General features: G+C 33.0%; 4 protein-coding genes across 4 annotated transcripts in view; 2 read left to right on the forward strand and 2 right to left on the reverse strand.

Annotated features, from left to right (window-relative positions):
* The first annotated feature begins 858 nt into the window (after positions 1 to 858).
* LOC129916261 (succinate-semialdehyde dehydrogenase [NADP(+)] GabD) lies at positions 859 to 5,889 on the forward strand. Its single transcript, XM_055996109.1, has 3 exons — positions 859 to 1,193; positions 1,248 to 1,536; positions 4,903 to 5,889. Exons 1-3 carry the CDS (start codon positions 909 to 911, stop codon positions 5,844 to 5,846), a joined length of 1,518 nt encoding a protein of 505 aa, XP_055852084.1. The 5' UTR covers positions 859 to 908; the 3' UTR covers positions 5,847 to 5,889.
* Positions 5,890 to 6,453: 564 nt separating this feature from the next.
* LOC129915598 (uncharacterized) lies at positions 6,454 to 18,121 on the reverse strand. Its single transcript, XM_055995214.1, has 4 exons — positions 18,039 to 18,121; positions 17,781 to 17,976; positions 17,562 to 17,708; positions 6,454 to 6,464 (listed from the first exon to the last, which is right to left on the reverse strand). The coding sequence occupies exons 2-3, from the start codon at positions 17,956 to 17,958 to the stop codon at positions 17,638 to 17,640; spliced, it is 249 nt and encodes an 82-aa protein (XP_055851189.1). The 5' UTR covers positions 17,959 to 17,976; positions 18,039 to 18,121; the 3' UTR covers positions 6,454 to 6,464; positions 17,562 to 17,637.
* Positions 10,098 to 10,998, forward strand: LOC129913512 (replication protein A 32 kDa subunit; the record flags this gene model as incomplete). Its single annotated transcript, XM_055992241.1, has 3 exons — positions 10,098 to 10,484; positions 10,547 to 10,749; positions 10,812 to 10,998. Coding segments are annotated over 3 exons (672 nt in total), but the record flags the coding sequence as incomplete, so codon positions are not given.
* A 3,977-nt stretch (positions 18,122 to 22,098) lies between the features above and the next one.
* Positions 22,099 to 23,582, reverse strand: part of LOC129913514 (uncharacterized) — a 41,173-nt gene continuing 39,689 nt past the window's right edge. The window contains exon 15 of the mRNA XM_055992242.1: positions 22,099 to 22,829. Coding sequence (XP_055848217.1) covers positions 22,705 to 22,829 — 125 coding nt within the window. The 3' untranslated portion in view covers positions 22,099 to 22,704. The remainder of the gene's footprint in view (positions 22,830 to 23,582) is intronic.

The raw sequence follows: 23,582 nt of genomic DNA on the forward strand, positions 1-23,582 counted from the left end.
AAACGCTTTCAAAACGCGTCCGAAACGCGTCTAATACGCCTCCAAAATATGTCCTAAACGCGTCCGAAGCGCGTCCAAAACACATCCAAAACGCGTAAAAAACGCGCGTCCTAAACACGTCAAGGCTTGGCCACACCGGAGGGTATACGGGTAGAGGTAACGGTAATTGTATGGAAAAAATTCCAAACTGACATATCAACGTTCAGATGTGGAATTTTTTTCATACAAATATCGTTACCCATACCGCTACCGCATACCCTTCGGTGTGACCAAGCCTTAAAACGCGTCCAAAACGCGTCCTAAACGCGTCTAAAACGCTTCCGAAACGCGTTCAAAACGCGTTTGAAACGAGTCCAAAACGCTTCTGAAACGCGTCCAAAATGGGTCTGAAACGCTTATAAAACGATGTCCATTATTTGAGTTATTAACTTGTATTTTGTATGTAAACCATTGTGTATCAATTCATATAATGATATGTCTTTATCTTTACATACAGGATGCAAACGGAAAGTTAAAACAAGAGAAAAATTTACTAATCAACTTTGTATATCAATTCCAATTTATATACAATGTAATCAAGAATTTGAGTGTTTATTTTTAAACCTCACTCAACTGTTGGAATTCATCTATGTTTTATTTCATCAAATTCCTTCTTCGTTGAAAGTTCTAAAGCAGGACACCATTAAACCGCATGAAAGCTAACTATGTCTTTTACTCTTCCGTTCCACTTCCACTAATTTGACAGAATAAAATTTTATTGATTTTTATTTGCAAAAAGCTTTTTTTTCGCTTTGACAACAGCTGACTGGACTGATTAAAAAAAAAAGTTGAATTTCAATTGTTTATTGGTTCTTATCATTCTCAAGTGAAGATAATTTGCACTTTAAAATTAATAAGTCAAATAAAAGATGTTACGAAGTTTACTCTTGAGAAACAAAATGTCAGACTTTGGACTTGTCCACAGAAATATATCATCCCTAATTCAATCCAAGGGATTCATCAATGGATCTTGGGTAGATTCTTCGAATCGAGAAACATTTGCTGTAACAAATCCAGCCAATGGCAAGGTTATTGCCAATGTTCCAAATATGACTGCAGATGATGCAGAAAAAGCTGTTGCCGCAGCAAAGAAAACACTTCATGCTCCCGAATGGGCTGACCTTACGGCAAAGCAAAGGTCGATTTTGTTAAAGGTTAGTATACAAAAGATTAATTAAATTTATTTTATAACAAAATGTTTGTCTCAGTCGTGGTACAGTCTTATTGAACAAAATCGCGAGGAAATTGCCAAAATTATGACTGCCGAGTCTGGAAAGCCCATCAATGAGTCCTTAGGTGAAGTCACCTATGGAAACTCTTTCATTGAGTGGTTTGCTGAAGAAGCACGTCGAATCCACGGAGAAGTGGTACCATCACCAACACCGAATCGTGAATTGATTATCATGAAACAGCCACTTGGTGTGGCAGCACTCATTACCCCATGGAACTTCCCTCTGGCTATGATTACGAGAAAAGCTGGAGCAGCATTAGCTGCTGGTAAGTCATCATAAGGGTTAAAATCATGGAGGTGGAAATTTTGATGTCTAGGCATTTTGTTAAATCAAAATAACATTTAATTAAAGGTTTTATCTCATTTACCAATTATATAATGGACACGCATCTAGGAATATACAGGGTGTCCCAAAAGTAATAGATCAAACTGATAGGCCAACTTAAGCGCTCTCAGAATTTGGTAACTTGTTCATCCCAAATCCTGACGGTTTTCAATTAAATGCACTTCTTGTGAATTTCCGGAAATTTCCTAATTTGAAAAAGTATTTTGCTTTCTCCGCCTATAATTGATTTTAATAAGAAACCATTCATTCTGTGGCCACAAGCAATAACCGCTTAAGTCGAAAAAGAAAACAAAAATTAAGTTTTACTATAAGCTCCGCATTTTTTAATTTGTCGCAAAAACAACTCAATCTTTTCTTAACTCGATGTAGATGGTTTTAATCTATGGATTTTGTACAGTTAAAAAACTAAGAATATGTAGACTTTGAATGGGAAAGCGTCATAAGACCACTGAAAAATTTTTGTCTTAGCTCACTTAATCAAAATATTTTTAAGCTATTGCATAGATTTTAACGCAGGCCTGGCATGGGGAGCTAACCAAGAAAAAACGTATCTAAAAATTATTACACTTATGATGGTATGTGTGTATATGCATATGATACGATTGTACGAAGCTTGCATGGATGTGTGAATGGTTTTGGTTCAGCCAGAGAGGGTTATATAAATTGTGTTAGACAACAAACAGAGGAGTAAGGAAGAAGACCATACATTTTTCTGTATTTTCTTTTCTTTTGTTTTCTCTTCCCATTCTTCTCTTTCTTGTTCAACTTTTTGTGATTTGTGAAGGAGTAAAGCGTTGGATTGCGCTTGCGATATTAAATCAGAAGAGAAGAGAAAAAGTATTCTTGTGTTTTCTTATTTTTTTTATCTGGAGACATGAGATTGTGTGTATGCATGTTTTCAAATGTGACCTTGTTGTTGTATATGAATTGATAGGTAGATACAAAACATAATCATTGGTTTTGTGTAGTGTAGGCAAACAAATTATAATTGCATAAGTTGATAAAAAATGCAATGCAATAGCTTTACCGCGGCAGTCCTCGAGTGCACCAAATCTTTTTTATTTCATACACCATTCGCTGCAAATTTATTAAAAGTTCCAAGTTATATGTAAACTCAATTTTTTACTTTTATTTAAGAGCAACACCGCTAAAATGTTTGTGTTAAGTAACACTAATTTATTATTTTATTGCAGTTTCTAAAAAAGTATAAAAGTTACCAAAGTTGAAATTAGATCGAAAGATATGTATTACAATTTGAAATCAACAAAAGAGAGGTTTTCAAAGCAAAAAAAAAAAGTAAATAAACACATTTACTCGAACTTTTGTTTGTAAATTTCTCTTTGAACAAAAGCTTCTATTTTTGTTTTTGTTTTTGCTCTGACTTCTGAAAAACCCTGGGGTCGAATTACCGCATACGTTTGTTATCGTATGGTTGCTATGTGTCCCTATCTTTTTCTACTAATTAAATAGAGACACAAATATTAAAAACGTTAACGAATGATCGTAATCGTATGCTGTAATTCGACCCCTGGTTTTGTTTAATTCAAACTTTAATTTCTTTCGATCCCGGACATGTCGATAACTCAAAAACTGAAATTCAAATGGCTTAAAAACACATTAGTCAATTATTTTTAAGTATTTCTTTTCTTAACACCACTTATAAACAATACTCTTTATAAATTTGTATATCTGCATCGTACCAAAATTTCTTAAATTGTCTATATTTTAAACATCTAAAATACAAAAATAGTGCTTATTACTTAGAAGCCTAAACTATCAATTTCCGTTGCACGAGTTTCCATAAGATTGCATGAGTTTCCAAAATTTTGAAGCCGTTTTTCTCAAAAGTACAATTTTGCAGATTCTCCCCACAGTCACAAATTATGACACAATAATTCTCAAAATTATAAATATATGGAGCAGATCACAACTCTTGGAGATATCGGGGTATAAATGTATGTTTTAAGTTAGTTTTAGTTTAATTTATTAACCGTCATTCCGGGACCGATTGTTTCGGGGTGTATTTAGATTAAAATTTCATTTTTTTGGTCATATTATGATCAAAAATCGAGTCCACTACAGTATACATAATCTCAAAAATATTTCGTTTTATACTACGTTTCCACCTACCCTAAATCCGATATTTACGGCCATATTATTCACTAGTTTAAAAAATACATCTGGATGTAAAGAAATTGAAATGTCAAAAATAAATCCAATCCATAATATTCACTATCACACAGAGAAAAAAATAGACATTTTTAACTATTTTCATAGTTGAAATCGGGATAACTATTTTGGATTTGGATCTATTTTTGACATTTGACAATATTACATCCAGATGTATTTTTTAAACTAGTGAATAATATGGCCGTTAGCTAAGTAGATTAAGAATAAATCTAGAGATTTATACTAAATCTACTTCGCTAAATCACGGATTTGGGTTCACCAACCCTAAATCCAAGATGTTCACCTACTTTAAATCCGAGATTTAGAATAAATCTCAAGACTTATTCTGAATCTACTTAGCTAAATCTCGGATTTAGGGTAGGTGGAAACATAGTATTAGTTTGTGACATGAAAAATAAAAACAAATTAGATAAGGTCAAAACGTCATTTCCGGGAACGCTCTTAGAGCCGTTTGCTGAATCGAAACTTAAGCATTTATGTTCAACATGAATCCTGATGTGACAGTTTACGCAGAGGAAAAAGTAGGGAATAAGAGTTGATGTTCAACAATTATTTAAGTTTCGATTCAGCAAATGGCCCTTAGAATCTAAATAAATAATGTGGTCTTACACACATAATTATCTTTTTTTTGCGTTTTTTTAATCAGCATCCTATATAAGTATCGCTGTAATATACACTTTTATCAAAAAAGTTACCAAAAAAAAACAAAAGAAAAAATTACTTATAGCTTAAAAAGCATTAAATTGGTCTCTGAACCAAGAAAAGACCTACTATCTTAATTATAATAATACATTATTCACATTGATATTATGTCTAGACCCCTAAAGTTGTTTTGAAGAGATCACCCCAATTCGAGGAACGTTTTTCTAGTAGGTACTCATTTTGGGGTTTTGCGGTAAATTGAAAAATATACATTTTTGTGCTTTGCCCGTTCATGAACTGACAAATTATAGCTAAAAAAAACATCTGAGCATGATATTTTTATCATAAAACAAAGTTAACTTTTTTTGAATTCGGTCCTCGAAATTTCCCACCTCCATGATTTTGACCCATAACATCAATTTTAGTAGGTATTTGGAAGTTTTTTTCTTTACAGGATGCACCGTTGTAATAAAGCCTGCCGAGGATACTCCTCTTACTGCATTGGCCATTACCAAACTTGCCGTTGACGCTGGAATTCCAAGTGGTGTGATAAACGTTGTCACAACGAACAAAGCTGCTCCTGTCGGCAATGTTCTCTGTACGAGTCCTGATGTGGCTGGAATTTCATTCACAGGATCCACAGAAGTTGGCAAGCTACTCTATAGAAATTGCGCTGATGGAGTGAAGAGAATTTCTCTCGAGCTTGGTGGCAATGCTCCATTCATTGTCTTTGATTCAGCCAATTTAGAAAAAGCAGTTGATGGAGCAATTGCTTCTAAATTCCGTAATTGTGGTCAGACTTGTGTGTCAGCGAATCGATTCTTTATCCAGCAAGGTGTCTACGATAAATTCATTGATCTCCTGAAAACAAAAGTAGCAGCTCTTAAAATGGGCCCTGGAGATGAATCTAGTGTTCAAATTGGTCCCTTAATTAATAAAGCACAATTTACCAAAGTTAGCGCTTTTGTTGATGATGCTAAGAAGCAAAATGGTACAATTATCGCAGGTGGCAAACCTCGTCCTGATATTGGTGAACTCTTTTATGAGCCAACTATTGTGACTGATGTGAAAGCACCAATGAAATTGTACACTGACGAAGTCTTTGGACCTGTATTGTCCATAATTAAGTTCAACAGTGAAGAAGAAGCAATTGCCAAAGCTAATGACACTAACAGAGGACTTGCTGGCTATTTTTATAGTGAGAATGTCCAACAAATATTCAGAGTAGCACGTAAATTGGAAGTTGGAATGATTGGCATAAATGAGGGAATCATCTCAACAGCCGAAGCACCTTTTGGAGGTGTCAAGGAATCGGGTATTGGCCGTGAGGGATCTCACCATGGAATTGATGAATATGTTGAGATAAAGTATCTTTGTTTGGGAAACTTAAAATATTAGAATTATAAAAAAAATTAATTAAAGAGATTCCATTATTGATTTTAAATGCACGACACAGCTGCGATAGAACACAGTCTTCCATATATTTAATAAAAATTAGTATAACAAAATTAATGTTTTTGTAGTTCCTAGATCAGCATAAAGATATTAAAAAAAAAGACTTTAGCTTAGTTAAATATTATTTGCCATTATTATAATCAATATTATTTGTTATTATTTTTGTTAATAAAAATATCTTAAAAGAAAAATACTACGCATATCTATTAAATATTATTTTTCTAGATTGTTAAGGTAGTAACGACAAATTAGCGGCAAATTTCTACGAGCACATATCTTTGCCGCCGAGTACAAAGGGGTTAAGTCATAATTGATAGTTTGCCTGCAAAAGTGAAGTTGAGCTAATAGATGAACTTTTGAGCATTGATCCTCTTATTTTTATAGAAAAGAGTTGTTCTAAATTTATGTTTTTGATACCAAATAAAAGAGAAAAAAGAGGTTATTCTTATTTCATCGAAACTTGAAAGTGCAATTTTGTGACTTAACCCCTTTGTACCCGGCGGCAAAGATACATAAACCTACAAAAAAAACCGAGATTGGCAATCTAATTAACGACAAATTAGCGGCATAGTTCTACATACTCTACTTAAAAAAAAACCTTTTCAAGAGAAGGTGTTTCACAAAAGTCGATATAAAGTTAGCAAAACATCAAACATAGGAAGACAAGGTTTGATCATTAGAGTCGCCATTTTACAAAATGGAGTAATAAGTTTTTGACGTTTAATCTGGCAAATTAGCAGCAAATTAATGACCATGTTAACCGCAAATTTCGACATACTCAAATTTTTCAAAAGACCCTTTTTAGGACCAGTTGTTTCGCTATCTTTGATATCAAGCTAAGGAAAGAATAACGACAAATTATCCACCTAGTCACTTTGGATCGGTGATGAGTGTGGCTTATGTCAGTTTTTCTCACCACAACAAAAATTATTTATGAAAAAAAGTCTACAAATTATGTCGATAGTTCCATAAAAAAAATCGAAGATAAAGCGATTTTTTTGTAATAAACAATGGGCGGAATATGAATAACTGAAAAAAAACCCTTTAAATTTGATATTTTTTAAAGAAATTCGTCATATAGCTTTCTGCCTCATTTTTTTAACTTTTCTAGTAGGAAAAAACAGCCAAAAATAAGTTTGAAAACTTGTCTTCTACATTTTCATTTTTAGGCCAATGTAATGAAGGCTTTTGGAGCAATTTGGAATTATGGAATAACAGTACAATAAAACTTTAGACCCTTATGACGTTGGAGTGCTTTCGTGAAAGATTTTGCTTAGCATAATTCGTGGCCCGAGCATTGTTTTGTCGTAAACGCCAAAATGCACTTTTTTAACTGGATATGTTATGTTATGTTAAGTTAAGTTTGCGAATAAAAAAGTTTTGTATACATACAAAACCATACCAAGCCAAGTACGCAGCTCAAGCGAAACGAAAAATTTTGAAGTCTCCAAAGTCAACAGCGAACATGTTAACCAAAAAATACCATTAGGTAGGTATTATAGCAATGTAAAAATATTAAAAATACAAATCAAAAAATTCAAGAAAAAACATCAGAAAATAAGTTTTAAAGCTAAAACAAAACAGATTTAATTTCGTTCAAGATTTTGTTAACGAAATTTTGTATGGAAAATGTATGTCGTTTTCTATTTGCTTTTGAGATTTTTGTGTGAAAATCTCAGATTTTAGACTGCAAATAGAATATGAAATCTAGTTTTGTAATTGTGTACGAAATCTGCGTGTAAAAAAAACCTTTTTAAAATAAAACAACAACAAATGTTCAGACAAATGTCAAACAGAGGAGTGTGTGTGAAAGTACGTGTGCTTGTATTCGTGAATCTTGATAAAAATCCAGATTCAGATTTTTGAATCTCATGTCGTTTTCTATAGACGAGATTCAGAATCAGATTTGTAAATCTGACAGCTAAAAGAGGTGCTGAAGAGGGAAAAAGTGGAAAAATCTCAGATTTCACTATCTTTTTACGGTTTGAGATTCAAAAAAATGTCTCTTCACCCCCCTTGCAGCTGTCAGATTCACAAATATCATTCTGAATCTGGTCAATAGAAAACGACATGAGATTCGAAAATCTGAATCTGGATTTTTATCAAGATTCACGAATACAAGCCGCAAATAGATCATGAAATCTGAGATTTTTCCACTGAATCTCCTCTTCACCCCCTCTTTCAGCTGTCAGATTCTCAAATCTGATTCTGAATCTCTAGAATCAATAGAAAACGACATTAATTTGGCTTCAACTGCGTACTAGGCTTTAAAGTCTGACTGAAATTTTAGCGCTTTCGTGAATAACGGTCATATTATTCACTAGTTTAAAAAAAACATCTGGATGTAAAGAAATTGAAATGTCAAAAATAAATCCAAATCCATGATATTCGCTATCACACAGAGAAAAAAATAGTCATTTTTAACTATTTTTTAACTATTTTCATAGTTAAAATCGGGATAACTATTTTGGATTTGGATTTATTTTTGACAGTTGACATTTTTACATCCAGATGTATTTTTTAAACTAGTGAATAATATGGCCGTAACTCTTGTTTTACTTTGCATTAACAGCCCAAATGAGATAATTTCGCAAATTAGGTAATATTAAATTTTTTCTATGCGATTTGAAATTCGAAATATAAGCGAAATTACCTATCTCATTGGGTGCGTTCACGTACGCACAGATACCCTATCCAAGATACCTAAGTATCCGATACGTTTGTGAACACAGATCAGCTGTTCTTCAAATCTCCCATAAGATACACGAGTATCCAGAAATGTTTAGGATACCTTTAAATTTTTTTGCTTGTCAACACATATTTCCGATCAGCTGAGATTTTATATGGGATTACAACAACACAAAGGTATCCAGATACCCTAAGATCGGTACGTGAACGCACCCATTTGGGCTCTAGGCTATGATACCCTTGAAAACACAACTACAATTTCAAAAAGATGTGACCGCACCATTAAAGCAATGTTTGTTCATATCAATTTGTTTCCACCTTAAAACCTCAAACTGACAGCTAACATCCCACTCCCTTCAAGCAAGAAAACTGAGTTCAACAAAGAAACTCCGACCTCAGACCGCGAAAATCGGGGTTGCACTCACACACTTACAACTTTTTGTGTATGAACACAAAAGTCGAACGAGAATCGTGGTGAAAAATGAGAAAATGAAAAGAAAGACAAGGCCAACAAGAGCCAAAGCGTCATTATGTTATTTTTTGTTGAAGTGTTTGGTCGCGTCGTGTCTCGTGTCGTTGTTTGTATAATGTTAGATTATTAACTATAAACAATTATATTAAATTATAAACAATATGGAAAACAAAAAAGGTATGTTGTATATATCGCTCAAAGTGTTTGGATTAAAGTGTTGTTTCTGCTTGTGTTGTAGATGTAATCTCTAAGAAAAATCCAGAAGGTGAAACATGCGATTGGGTATCTAAAAAAAAAACACCAACAACAGCAGCAGCATCAAATGAAATAAAATGAAAAAAATATATTGTATATATTGTGAAAATTTCGTTTGCCAAAATAAAATAAAAAATAAAACAGTTTCAGTGAAAAAAAAATAAATCTTGTTCTTTTTTTGGTCGCAAATGCGAAACGTCATCCTTTTTTTATTCCTCTTTCTGGTAGGTTTTCGCTGCTCCGACTCAGGTCCGCCTTCGGCTCCGTTTTCTCAGAATGGAGATTTTCACCACACCAATACATATGCAATCGACTTCGCGGTGATTATAATTTCCATACTAATTTGAGCCGCCTTCGGACCAGTTTCTGATCCGAAGTCGGACTCAGCTCCGCCAGAGGCGGAGCGGATTCGGACCGAGGTCGGACTTGTTTGCTTGAAGGGGCTGAACTGAAACTTTTTGCATACGGCAAAAATTTTGAAATTTGGCGCACAAACCACAAACAAAAGAACAAACTTTTTGTATTTTGTATAAAGTTTAATTTCATCATTTTCTCAATTCCCAAATTAACAACAATACATAATTAACTTTTATTTACAAGATGAATGATTCATGTAAGTATTAAATATTTAATATCAAACACAATCAAATTAAAATATCGAATATAGTTGGAGGCGATACATTCACTGGAACTCAAGGTGGTAATGCCGGTGCTGCATCCGAACAAAAAGCTGAGGTAATTTATAAGTTCTCTGTTAAGTACTCCTGATTATTACAAATTTTATCAAGGGAGTCGTTCCAGTTGTATTGAAACAAGTTCTCGATTCGCCAGAAGGCAACTTCCAAATGTGGGGAATGACATTTGGAATGGTAACAAGTGTTGCTATTGTTCGGTCTATCGATACGTCTTCCACCAAAATGACCTACCATTTGGAAGATCATACTGGACAAATCGAAGCTCACTATTGGTTAGAAGAGGGTGATTCTCTAAAAGCTCCTGATATAATGCTAAATAGTTATGCAAAAGTCTTTGGAACTGTCCGCCAGCACGGTGGACAGAAAACCCTGATGGTATTCAAAATGTTGCCGGTCAACGATGCCAATCAAGTTGTTACACATTTACTAGAGGTTCTGCACTCTAGATACAAGGCTGAAGAATACTCAAAGGTGAATTTGGTATTCATTTATGTTTTAGGGGGAGTATTTTAAGAAATTCTTTTATCTAACAGAAGGGTGACAATGCTGGAGGTTTTGGTGATTTCAGCATGGGTGGTGGAGCACAACCAAGTGCACAAGCTGGGGGAAATAATTTGGGACTTGAAGGCAAACAATTGGCAGTATTTCAAGCAATTAAGAATCATGCTACTGAAGAGGGTATTAATCGGATGGAACTTCAGAAAAGATTCAGTCACATTTCCAAGGGTGAATTGGAGTAAGAACGCACAAACATTTCTCTATTGTTTCCTTAATTGATTTTCTTGTTTTTTTTTTTAGTAATATTCTTGATTTCATGACATCAGAAGGACACATTTATTCAAGCATTGATGCTGATCATTTCCTTAGTACGGATGGTTAGGTTAAGTTTATTAAATTTTTGTATTTTGGGTCTTGTAACAAGATTTCTAAAGGCGCATTTTGTATTTGTTATTCTTATAAATATCCTAAAGTTTTTTAAAAATTATTTTTGAATCAGGTTTGTTTTTTTTTTTAGTGCTTAAAAGTTATTCGTCTTCAGCACGGGCCGTACCTAGATAACCATCCGCCGAAGGATCTCGATTAGTAGACAAAGAACATCTTTTTACCGTTATCTCAGGATTTTGAATATGAAATTAATTGAAATTTTGCACATTTATAGTTTATTTAATTACCTAACTACAGTACAAATTATCTATCTATTAAAACAAAAAAGTTATGATCAATTGATATTTCCTGTCGCTTTTTCGTTTCATCTTGTTTCAAATCACTACGATACTAAAGAAGTTTTCACTTCAAAAAAAGGTCAAAAATTGCATGAACACATTTTATTAGTAATAAATGTTAAAAATCAACAACAACAATCATAAATTATACTAAAAAAAGAAGAATTTTGTCGAAATACTTTTTAAAGGCTCCGTAAAGCATGAAAAGCCATGTCTGCTGCATCTGCATAATCTTGATACAATATTGCACCAGCAGCATCACAGATTTGATTAGCAGCTTCCATTGCTGATCCTACAGCTTCACCAGCATAACTTCGAATTCCAACAATAGAGGCTCTTTCAGCAAGTGCTAATTCCTCAAACGCTGCTACTCTACCATATTCAATTTCAACAACAGATGAAACAAGTATTTCTGATCCTGATTCTTTCAAAAATTCACTAGCAGCACCCAACGATAGAAATCCAGGAGCTGAAGCAGAGTATATTTTATATTCAGCTGCTTTAATTCCTTTACGAACTGCATCAACCGCAGACTCGGGGTTTTTCTCAGCTAACGTGGCACCCTCTGAAATTGCCTTCTTGGCAATTGAAAATGCATGAGAAGATTTTAAAATTGATGATAAAAGTCCTTGATGAATAATCTTGGCAGCATCTATGGAAAGTTTGTTACTTAAATCTTTTAACACTGATGAAAAACCTTTATCAAGTCTAGCTTTAGCTTCCAAAGCTGCAGAATCGTCAGTAGACTCTTGTGTTTTTAAACTGTCTAAAAGTCTTGACACCTTATTATTGGATTGAGTGGCAAATCCATTAGAAGCAACAGATAACAAACTTTCCATCACATCATTTGCGGCTTCCTTCAAATCTGTATAGACAGTAGCTATACCGGCTGAAATAGTTTTTCTAGCTGCTTTGAATGCCTTTTCGGCTGCATCTCCACCAGCCGAGATGCCAAGTGTTGTTATTTCATCAGCTAGTTCATCAACTTCTAATATAGCAGATCCTCCCATTTGGATAGCAATAACTGATTTTGTTAATCCCTCAATACCTGCACCACTTGATAGTGCTAAAGCGATACCCGGTGCATTATTGATTGGAACTCCACCTATGAAGATTAATTTTCTATCAGCTCCAAGTTCGTTTTTTATAGTACTAAAGGCAGCATTTTTATCGTTAGCTTTTAACTGATTCGAAGCCTTATCAATTGCGCTATTAGCTTTACGTCCAAAAGCAGCTACAAGTGTCACTGCCTTTGTTAAACCTTGAATAGCCTTTTCCAAACCCAATTGCAAATCTCCAGAAAGATTAAATTTTGATCCTATCTTTGCAATGTCATTAATGGCAGCTTTAGCTAGTAAACCGTCTTTGTCTAAATCTGTTTTAACAATTTCGTCTTGTAATTTCTGATAAATTGGATCGGCAGCTATGCTTAATGGGTTTGGTTGTACTGATTGGATGGCCAAAATGAAAAGCACACTCATTAAAGTCAACAACTTCATTTTAAAGTTCTCAGTATCACTTGATTTGAATAGAAAAAGAAATTTTCAAACCACACTGTCTCCAGACACCAGAGATAAAACTGACAAAGTTTGTTAAGTATCCTCCTTTTATAAGAAATTTTGTATAAATCAGGGTTTTCAAGCTTAATATTTTGACTTTCAGGTAGGTATACAAATTTGTTGCACTTGTTTAAATATACCTATATGCTAAAGTAGAAAAGTGCTTATAGAAAATTCATCGTCCGTATGCAAGAATATGTGATACATAGTATATGAATAACGCAGAGGGTGGTTAAGTAAATTTCGATTACTCAAATTTACCTAACATAAAAAACCAAACATCTGTTTGTTTATTGTTCAATGATTTATCTTCAACATTAAACAAATGTATTTATTTAATAACTTTCAAATGTTGACGTTGAGAAATTACTTGTAGATTCATCTAGTATACTGCTGTCACTGGGCCATCAATGAACTCCATGTTCAATCGCAAGGTGATGCGTTACGCGGATCATAATAATCATTTTATCGAAAAAACAAAACCGACTTCCATGGATCAAAACTGTGATTTATGGTTTTTCGAATAGTTTCTATGGCCAGATCGAAATTGAAATAGGACTACACTGCAGTCACCAGCTTTCCAATACAAAAAGAATTATCAAAGTTGGTTCACTCAGTCCAAAGTTATGAGGTAACAAAAAAATAAAAAACGAATTCAATACATCCTACTTTTTGGAAGTCGGTAAAAATACGATACCACGAACTAGGGATTGGGCAATAGGAATTGCTAAATGCTCCGCGACTGTAGATTTCTTTGGGTAAGCATGAGTCCCTAGAGGAGTTCTTAGAATATCTTTTTAAAAATCTACAGATTTTTGGGGGATGATATCGATTGTATAAGGTATAGTATGTTAATCTTGGTATTGTTAAGTTAATCAATCAGAGAATACGATATACTGAATGTAAAAAAGAATTTTAAGCTGTGTTGAGTCAAGATTTGAATTGACCAGGGGGTCTATTATGTCATACGAAACGAGCTGCAAGTAAACGATAGTCCCGACAAAGAGCGATTATGTAAAACGAGAAACTAAACCGAAAAAAATATTTTTTGAGGCTCACATGCATTCTAACGGCAGACGCAACAATATTATTTCACCTAAATGAAAAACGAAACGATGGCAAATGGCAGTTCTAAATATTAACGAGTATCGTTGAACTAATACGATTATCGTAATAAGTTATGGGGTTTGAACGATAACGAATTAGTTTTAACGATAAAATCGTTTTACAAAAAGGGCTGATGACGCTGTATTGATTGTGAAATTAATAATCACCAATATACTTGCGGTGGAAAAACAAAAGCCATTATACACAGGGCCGGTTTTAGGGGGGGGGGGGGACAGCCTGGGCAGTAGCCCAGGGGCGCAAGAATTGAGGGGCGCCGAAGTCGCCCCGAACTTTTACAAAAGTTATATAAATAACGAAGTCTTTCCAATCGATGTTTTATTTATTTTTACTTTCACAAAGGCGACCCAATTTTTTTTCTATTTTACTTTTTCAATGGCGGCGCTCGTATATTTTGTCCTAAACTTTTTTAAGAATGAAGGCGCCCCAATTTTGGATTAATTTTTTTGGCTTCCGGAAGGACAATGGTGTCCAAAATCTTCGTTCATCTTTGTAAACAAGGCGCCCCAATTTCTGTTGGAAAACTAAAGCAATCTTAATATTCCTCCAACCAAATTAATTTTTGCAAAGGCGCCCCTATATACAAATCACTAAATCATAGCTGGTAATATGGAGAGGGAGTGTGTATCTGTGTATCTTTATTTTTTCCGGATATGGAAAAGAATAGACCGACGAGACAAAATAGTTTATGGAGAATATCCAGACTGTAATAATGAATAAAAAAAACAGAAGAGAGACGGACAGAATCCCAAAATCCAAAATCAAGAAAGCTCCAAATCCAGAAAATCCTAATTCCCGAAAACTCAAAAACCAGAAACATAAAATTAAAACCAATTAAATAACAATTTAAACATAAACTCCTGCTCAAAATTAACGCACACTTTTTTCATCTTTAGTTATACCCCTGCATCTTATTTACAATGGCTTTAAAATTATTTGTTGTATTTTTTTGTGTTTGCTAATTGTTTACCAAGTCAGAAAAATGCTAAACTGCAACAGTATTATCAACCAAAAAAAAGATGAACCAAATTTAGCAATTCAAGGTCTGAAAACTGATATTAAAATAATTTTTGTTTTTTAAGAAAAAAAAATTTTAAAAATGGAAGCGCGTGACAGTTCTTTCCAATAATTTTATTCAATACTTGGTATTGTCTCCTCTAGCGCATATGATAATTTGGAGTAGTCTATTCATTCCACGAATTAAATTTTGAAGGTTTTGTTGTAACTTTTCTTTCACTGCAGTTTTCTGTTGATCAAGAATGCTTGGAGGTGGATTTCGGCCGCAAATGCATTTTTTTCAACATCTCCTAGACATGTTCTGTTGAATTTAAACCCGGATATCTGTGTGGCCAATTCAAAGGTGGCATATTTTAATCTTGAAGATATTCTCAAACAACTCTAACATGCATTATTGTGCATCAGACTGAACTGTGGACCAAATCTAGGGGTGATTGGAACCGCATGCTTTGTGAGGATATCAGTCAAGTATCTTTGGGTACTTAAAGTAGGTCTAGGAGACCTCACTAACTCCGTAGGTGTTGTAAAGCTGAGTTTACTCCATGAAAATTTATGACTCATCTCTAAAAGGTTCCCGGGTTGACAGATAGACTTCAGCATACCTCTCCAAATCTTCCCCACAAACTTTTTATTCCATACCTTCAATTTAAGTTAACTCCTGTCTTATTTGAGAAAATAACCACGATACTGTGAGATAAATTAAAGTAGGACTTTTTTCTAAAACAAATATGATGTGCGTTAAATTTGAGCAGGAGTGTATAATTGTGTGGATCAGAATCAAAACCCATTTTATCCACTTTTTTTGATTTCGAGTAAATCGAGAAAAACTTGTATCTCGTAAACGAAACATTTGTTAGTACTTTTTTAAATGCAGGATTGATTCAATTAGGATTCCCTACAATTCAAGTCCAGAAATCGTGATCTGAGGGTTTTAGTTTTAGAGCTATACCCAAAACAAATATGGATATAATGGATTTTGAAAATCACCTCTGAATTTCAGGCCAAAATAAGAAAATATGGCATTCAAAAAAACTCAATTAAAAACGAGAAAACTTTATTTCCTTTTTTTTAACTACGCCTACTTTCTTGAACAAATAAATTCAAACCTAAATGCCGAAATTTTTTTTTCAAAAATCCGTATAAATTTTCGGATATTCCCATCTAATCTCATCCCATGGAGAAAATGGTTTTTGAATTTCAAATTTATTTTAGAAATAATATTGTGAATGGATATAATGGATTTTGATGCGAATAAAATTGTTTGGATATAATGGGTTTTGAAACAAAAACTCAAGTGGATAAAATGGGTTTTGAAATTAACCTCTAACTTTGTGGTCTGATTTCTACGCCAAAAAATGTAGTTAGAGACTCAAACTTGGGCGCAACGTATGTATTTGAATACTAGAAACAAAACCTCATACCTAAGTCATTTTTTTTGAAAAGTGGATATAATGGGTTTTGATTCTGATCCACACAATTATTATAAGTTAAATATTAAAACTCATACCTAATTCTTTTGATTTTAGTTCAACGATTTTTCCAACTTAACTCAATCACAACAAAAGACTGCTGAAAGCGCAATAAGAACTTGAAATTATGTAAAAAAGAAATATTAACGGAATCATACACTTATATTGTTTTTTACGTGTAAACACCTTAATTACACACTAAGGATTGTTTTCGAAACCGAAATGCCGAAAAAATTTTCGGGATCTCATTCTTGATTTTGGGTTTTCTGGGTTCTGGGTTTTCGGGATTTCGTTTTAAAATGATTATTTTTAGAGGCGCCACTTGCAATCTTGCCCAAGGGCGCCGGTAGTGCTTAAACCGGCACTGATTATATATATATCGCTCATTTACTTGAATACTGTCATAACCCAAAAATCACGAATTTTGAATTCAGAAGTGATTCGATTAAAGCAATCTTCAATCCTTAAGAAAGTCATTTCATAGCTTTTTAAACTGACGGAGAAGAAGCACTAGTTTTGTTTTAGAAACTTACTTCTTTCATACACATACAGAAATAGATTGATACTAAATTTACAACTCGTTTCCTGAGAAACCCAGTTTTTTGAGTTGATAGTGTTCAAGTAAATGTGCGATTTTAACTAATAGTTTCGGTAGATCAGAACTTTGAGGAATTTGGTTGTATATCAGCAACTAGGACATTACCAACAAGGATCTAAATAACTTGAAAACCGGAGGGGGGAGGGGTTGTGGAGTGGATTAGGCCCTCAGACATATCCTTAGCCAGTTGCTTCCACGCCAAGTTGATCGAGGCTCACTTCCACTTTCGAGCGCCACCTTAATCAAGGTTTTCCTCTACTACGCCGTCTTTCTGGATTTGGGTTGGAGTTGAAAACTTTCCGGGCCGGAACATTGCCACTGCTCCATTTTCGTTTGTCTAGGTTAATGTTCCGTAGTCGCCAATTTATAATCCTATAGTCTGATAAATCCTGGATATGAAAACCAACACCATGAGCTCATACTGAACCAGATAACTTTTGTTATACTCCGCCTTTAATGAATAATTTTACATAACAGTTCTTTTGAAGAACAAAACTTTTTCTTAATAACAAAGAAAATTATTAGATTTTTAAATCATTTATTTCATTACGACAAAAATTAGCAGTGTTTTTGAATTCCCAATCAATAGAATCAATCTTAAAATGAATGCTTGCCCCTAAATTAAAACGCCTTCTAATGATGGTGTGCTTCGGCCTCCTTCTTCTTGGCTGCAGCATGGGCAGCTTTGTTTTCGGGAGAGTTAGCTAAATTTATTTAAAAAAAAAATATTATGTAGTATTTCAGAATAATTATGTTTCAAAAAAAAAAAAACTTACCAAGCTTATGGATCTTGTAGAACACTGGGAATGAGACAGCAAGACCGATTAAATAATATTTCCAGACCCATTGGTTCTGGATGTAGAACTTGAATGGAAATTGGGCAATTTTAGCTGAGAATGTGTAGGGAAATTTCATGGGACGACCCGCTGGTTTCTCAACAACTTTATCGGCCATTGTTATATTAATATTTGTCTATAAAATTAATGAAATTGTTTTAATTTTTCTTAAAAAAATTAAAGTTAAAATTATGTAACCTATATCCTGGTGAACCACGAATCGAACAGTCAAAAAATTTTGACAGTAGAAATTATGATTCGAGTGAAGTTGGTGTCGGTTTGGTTTTATAGAAAAGTTTGGATGCACTCATAAATGGCAGAATACAGCATTTTAATAAATATTTTATTAAAATTTATTTAAACAAAATTAAAACAATTTTTTTTAAGGAAATGTTCGTAGTTTGTTTGAATATAGTTTACATACGCAATGTTTTTGTGGGATTTTTGCAAAGTAAATTTTTAAACGAAAACGGTCTAAAGACTATCTTGCTATGCATTTTTCACAAGCCACTTTCCAATGGAGGTATGGATGATTAATAGATCTACTACCTACTACAATTACATAATCTTTTGCTCTAGTATGTAATTACATATATTTGCGAATGGTGGTACTAGATTTCTACTCATGACTCATGAGTAGCCAAATTTCACCCAAAGCTCTCCGAAACAAATGACAAAAAACCGTGCCGGGAGCGTTTTTAAATGAAAAACTTCGAAAGCAATGTTTATTTTGGTGTGAAAACTTCAATCTCTATCTCTATTCTCTAGTTACCTCACCGGAAAAACCGAAGCACGGGTGGTTTTCATACAAAAACACTGTCGGTAGCGCTTTTCGTCGTTGACCGTCCTTGGTGTCAGAGACATGACCGAGTTAGATTATTCAGGGCCAGTTGTACAAATATTAACAGGGATATTTATTAGATTTTTGTTCACTTAGACACTGATTAACTTTTTTTTTAAAGTGGTAAATAAAGCTCTATTTAATAAAAATAAATACCACACTATTCAAGGTCAACACAATCTAAACCTAGACACAAGTTTGGCAGCTATTTAGATAACAGCAAACAAGGTTTTTGAACACATTTTCAAAATTTAAGCAGTTGTTTAAAGTTAAGCAACGTTTATAAATAAAAGCGACTTTAATCTTCTGAAATCGGTAGTAAAGCTGAGGTTTAGCACTCGTTGAAGGTTCATATATGTTTAAATAGCCACATCCATACTTGAACCGAAGTTGACCCGCAGTTAACTCACCGAAATCGGCGAGTTAAATTCCTGAACCACGGCTGATCCACGTTTGTACAACTGGCACTCAATGTCAAAACCAAAAAAAAAATGGCCAAGCTAGATTAAACCAAAAACAAATAATACAACACTTGGTAATTTCTTTTAAGCTTTGTTACCAAGAGATTTTAACGTCTTAAACCTAGTACGCAGATCGAGCTAAATTTTAGCTCCGATACAAATTACCGAAAAAAATTAGCCGAGCTAAAAATAATCCCCCATACAAATTATCGAAAACTTTGAATGGGAGATTTAACTCGGCTAAAATTTAGATCGGTCTGCGTAACAGGCTTTCAGAAAAACTCAATACAGTATAGTTATAGTAGCTTGCTAAATTAGTTTTTTCAAAGACAAAACTTCCCTTAACTTCTATAAGTTCATTAGCCAAAGATTATCCCAAATACAAGCTTTCTTCGGTTAAGTTTCTTTAACACTACTTAAACCACTTTTTTTAGAAGTTTTTAGACAAAGCTTGATAGAATTAGAAGTATAAAGATCCGAGGAAGCCTTCGTGTTAAAAATACCATCTCCCAAAAAATTTAACATGACCGACTCAGTTGCTATTTCCATGTTCAACGGAGAAATCCTGAGAACCCCGTCAAAAAGGCAATATCATACAATGTTCCAACACGAAATAAAGAGAAGGGTAGGCCTAAAAACTACTGGTACAAGCAAATGCAAAAACTCCAGCATTTAGTTGGCCTCAGTAATGGAACAATACAAAACCGGAAGGCTTGTCGCCGATTTCTGAGGTCAACCCATCAGCGAACCCCACAGGCGGATCACAAGTGTGATGCGGCGGGGTAGTGCTGTTTGGTTCAAGTATCTACTTGGCTATTTCAGCATATCGCAACCCAGTGGTTTTGTTGCCTGAAATTCCATGTGCGATTCTTATTTATGTTTTTATCGCCGAGTTAAAATATGAAATCCATTTTTTGGTAGAAGCACTAGTCCCCATAGTCATTCTCTTACATTCTTGTTTATTGTATCTTAGTTATTGAATCGGTTACTTTGAAGGCGAGAATCTGGGGCCCTATTTTGTAAAACGATTATATCGTTGAAACTACTTCGTTTTCGTTGAAATGCGACTACGTATTACGATAATCGTTTTACTTCAACGATACTCGTTATCTTTACGACTGCCATTAACCTATCGTCTAACTTTCGTTCTCGTTTATCTGTCATAATATTACTGCGTTTGCTGGTAGAATTCATGTGAGCCTAATAGAAATATTATTTTTTTCAATTTAGTTTGGCCAAACGACTTTCTCGTTTTACGTAGTCGCTCTTTGTCGTGACTATCGTTTACTTCAATATCGTTGACTTGCTCCTCGTTTCGTATTACGTAATAGACCCCCTGCTCTCACGGCGTTAGCGTCGGAGCGGAAATTTGTCCGTTTTCCAACGAATCGGAGAGTTTTTACCTATCGGAAGTAATCCTCGAAGCGAAATTCGTATGAAATCGGAGAATTTTCCGCTCCGACGGATACCTCGCTAGGGCCGATAGACTTATGATCTGGATAAATTTTTTATTTTGTCCTCAGGTAGGTATATGGGTTGGGTGACCTTCGGTGATCGTCTAGGCTAGGTTGTGCCGAAGTCGGCGTGACCGTGAACTTCTCTGTTCAATATGAAAAAATCTGTTTGACCATGACCCATTTGGGTGTTTTCATTGTGTTCTCATGAACCATTTGGGTGCCGTCATTGACAGAAATGATTGTGAAAAAAAAACTAATGCATTTAATTTTATTTATATTTATTTTATTTTCAAGAAATTGTTTTTTTTTTTTAATTAAATCTAAAAACAAGACAAATATACATATTTGTTGCCCTGTATTTTCATGTAAAATGATCAATGAGATGCTGCGTATGCATTCTTTATATTTTGTTTTTATTATTATAAATTCATTGACAGAAGAAAATAATATATTTAACTTCTAAGAATATTGTTTTTGTTTTGCAATGGCAAACGAAAAAAAAATAAGAAAAATTAAGTTTTTCTTGTTGGCATTGTCACAGATATAATAATGTGATCATTTTTTTGTATTGTTTATTGTTTTTATTTAGTTTTTTTTAAATTTTATTTATTGTTGTGTTTAATTCATAGAATAGATAAAAATATATTTAAACAATTTAACAACTAGTTTATATGAGTGAATGAATTTTTAATATTTGCTTTTACACATTTGATTTTAGTGTATAAATATAATATTTTATACATTTTATATGAAAACAAAAAAAGAAAAGAAAAGAAACTAAGTTAGAGGTTCTTTATCTTTATTCCAAAATTTTAATTTCCAAACGAAATACAACTCGAGTATGAAATATTAATTATTTACTTTTAAAATTGCAGATTTATACAAAACAAAAGAAAAATAATTTTTCTAAGCACGAACAAATTTTTATTATTTTTTTTTTTGCTTCTAAATTCTTATGCTTTTCTTTTTACAGTAATATTCATCACTTCTTGTGTTAAATAAAAGTACATCTTAAAATTGCTGTATTTTCGAAAAGCTTTTAATTTTTAAATTCTTATAATTAATATCTACCATTTTGAATAAGTTCAAATTATTCAAAGAAAAAATTATTTGTTTAACGCTCAAAATGATGCGCGTTGAACAAAAGAATCCAAAAATATCTAACACTTTTACATAATTATATTCACCGTTTTTTTGTTTTTTGTTTTATTATGGAAAATGTGTGTGGATAATAAAAAAAAATATGAAAGACAACATTGGTCACACGATTTGGTTACAATTAATCAATTACATTTTAAAATCCTTAATACCAATTACACTTAACATTACACAGGGGTCATTAAAATAAAAAAAAAAGATTTAAGGAAAATCAAAAAAAAGGGGGGTCGGCTTCAGTTCAAATTATAAAGACCATTCCGGAAGGAACATAGTACATACTATTGCCAGAGCTAGGAAAAGAAAACAACAAAACAAGCATTTTATCATTTTTGTTCTTCTCCTTAAGTTTTGCACATAACTTTATTTTTTAACATTATAATAGAGGTATAATTTCTATTTATTTAATTTTTGTTTTTAATTAATAAAAAGAAAATTAAATTTAAAAATAATAAACTATGCATACAGTAAAACTGTACAAAATTTAAATTTTGTCTTTGTTTGACTAAACTTACAAATTACAAATAATAGTAAAATTAAGAAAGTTCAAAAATTTTCAAACTGAAAAAACAAACCAATATTGTTATTTTTGCTTTTGTTTTTTAAAAATTTAAACAAGAAAAAGAGAGAAAATTAAACAATAATAGTAAGTTATTAAATGTAAAATAATAATAATAAATTTATATTAACTAAGTTTCCTTGTTGGATCTGCGTATAGTTGTGGATAAAGTTGATTTATGTAGTTGTTCCCCTTTTCATCTGTTTGTTTAGTTTTTCTCCTTCTTTTGCTTTATATTGGTACTTAAGGGTTCTTCTTCTTTGTTTGTTTGTTGTTGTTGTTGTGTATTATATAAATATTTATTAATATTATATCTGCAAACATGTATTTTGATTTTCCTTGTTGATTGTTTTTGTTGTATTAACTAACAATAACCAAATCGAGCTAAATCTCATCTTGATAAACTGTGCGACCTTTCGCGGCTGCTACTGCCAGAAGCCGCAACATTGTTGCCGAGATCACCGATGCGTTGGTGAGGTGGGAGTTTTTCAAATATTGGATGACGCAGTGCTTCTCCTGTGAATTAATTAAAAAATAAAGATACAAATTAGGTAAGTGCCGAAATTTCAAGATTTTAATTGATATTTCTAACCTGTTATGTCGATTTTGGTAAATGTTTTCTTTAAGAAGACATATTGGATTTTGTTTCATTTATTATAGATATTTATAAATTTTAAATAAAAGAAATTAAATAAAAATAAGTTGCTGAATGGTGAGAAGTATTGGACTGTATTGTCGAGAAACAGTGGTCAACAATAGAAAAATCTAAGTTTCCTGGGAATTGATTTTTGAAATTAGTTATTCAAAATCATGTTTTCGGTTATTGATAGTAATATACTACAAATACTAAAGTGATGTTTTGAGCAGGTACAAATATTTACCACATGTGGCGTTAGAAAACAAAATCATTTCATACATAATATAATATGGAGTTAAATTAGGCCCCAGTTATAGCTATCATTGAAATCAATCCGGGAAAATTTCTTATTGGATATTTTACTGAGTTTTTTTTTTATTAGAAATGCAAATTATGTAAAGTTTAATTGAAGTTATTTTTTGCTATGAGTTTTTCTTTTTCCCGGACGGAAATTCATTTCCCTTAATAGCTAATTAATACATTGATACATTTCTGTCAGATAAAATTAATCGGCTGGATTTTCAACCAGAAAAAAAGAAACTTTCAATTAGAGAAATTTTCAATGATTGCTATAAACGACCTGTCAAAAAATATTCCAATGATTGGTTTCAATGATGAAAACCAATGATAGC

Source organism: Episyrphus balteatus, chromosome 3 (assembly GCF_945859705.1).
Source record: "Episyrphus balteatus chromosome 3, idEpiBalt1.1, whole genome shotgun sequence".
In the NCBI taxonomy this organism is placed as follows: Eukaryota; Metazoa; Arthropoda; class Insecta; order Diptera; family Syrphidae; genus Episyrphus; species Episyrphus balteatus.

Excerpts from the sequence above, each read along its gene's own strand:
- LOC129916261 (XM_055996109.1), top strand. The coding sequence starts at position 909 with ATGTTACGAAGTTTACTCTTGAGAAACAAAATGTCAGACTTTGGACTT. Across the intron at positions 1,194-1,247 it reads AAAGGTCGATTTTGTTAAAG|TCGTGGTACAGTCTTATTGA; the intron begins GTTAGTATACAA and ends TGTTTGTCTCAG. Across the intron at positions 1,537-4,902 it reads TGGAGCAGCATTAGCTGCTG|GATGCACCGTTGTAATAAAG; the intron begins GTAAGTCATCAT and ends TTTTCTTTACAG.
- LOC129915598 (XM_055995214.1), bottom strand. The coding sequence starts at position 17,958 with ATGGCCGATAAAGTTGTTGAGAAACCAGCGGGTCGTCCCATGAAATTT. Across the intron at positions 17,709-17,780 it reads CTACAAGATCCATAAGCTTG|CTAACTCTCCCGAAAACAAA; the intron begins GTAAGTTTTTTT and ends AAATAAATTTAG.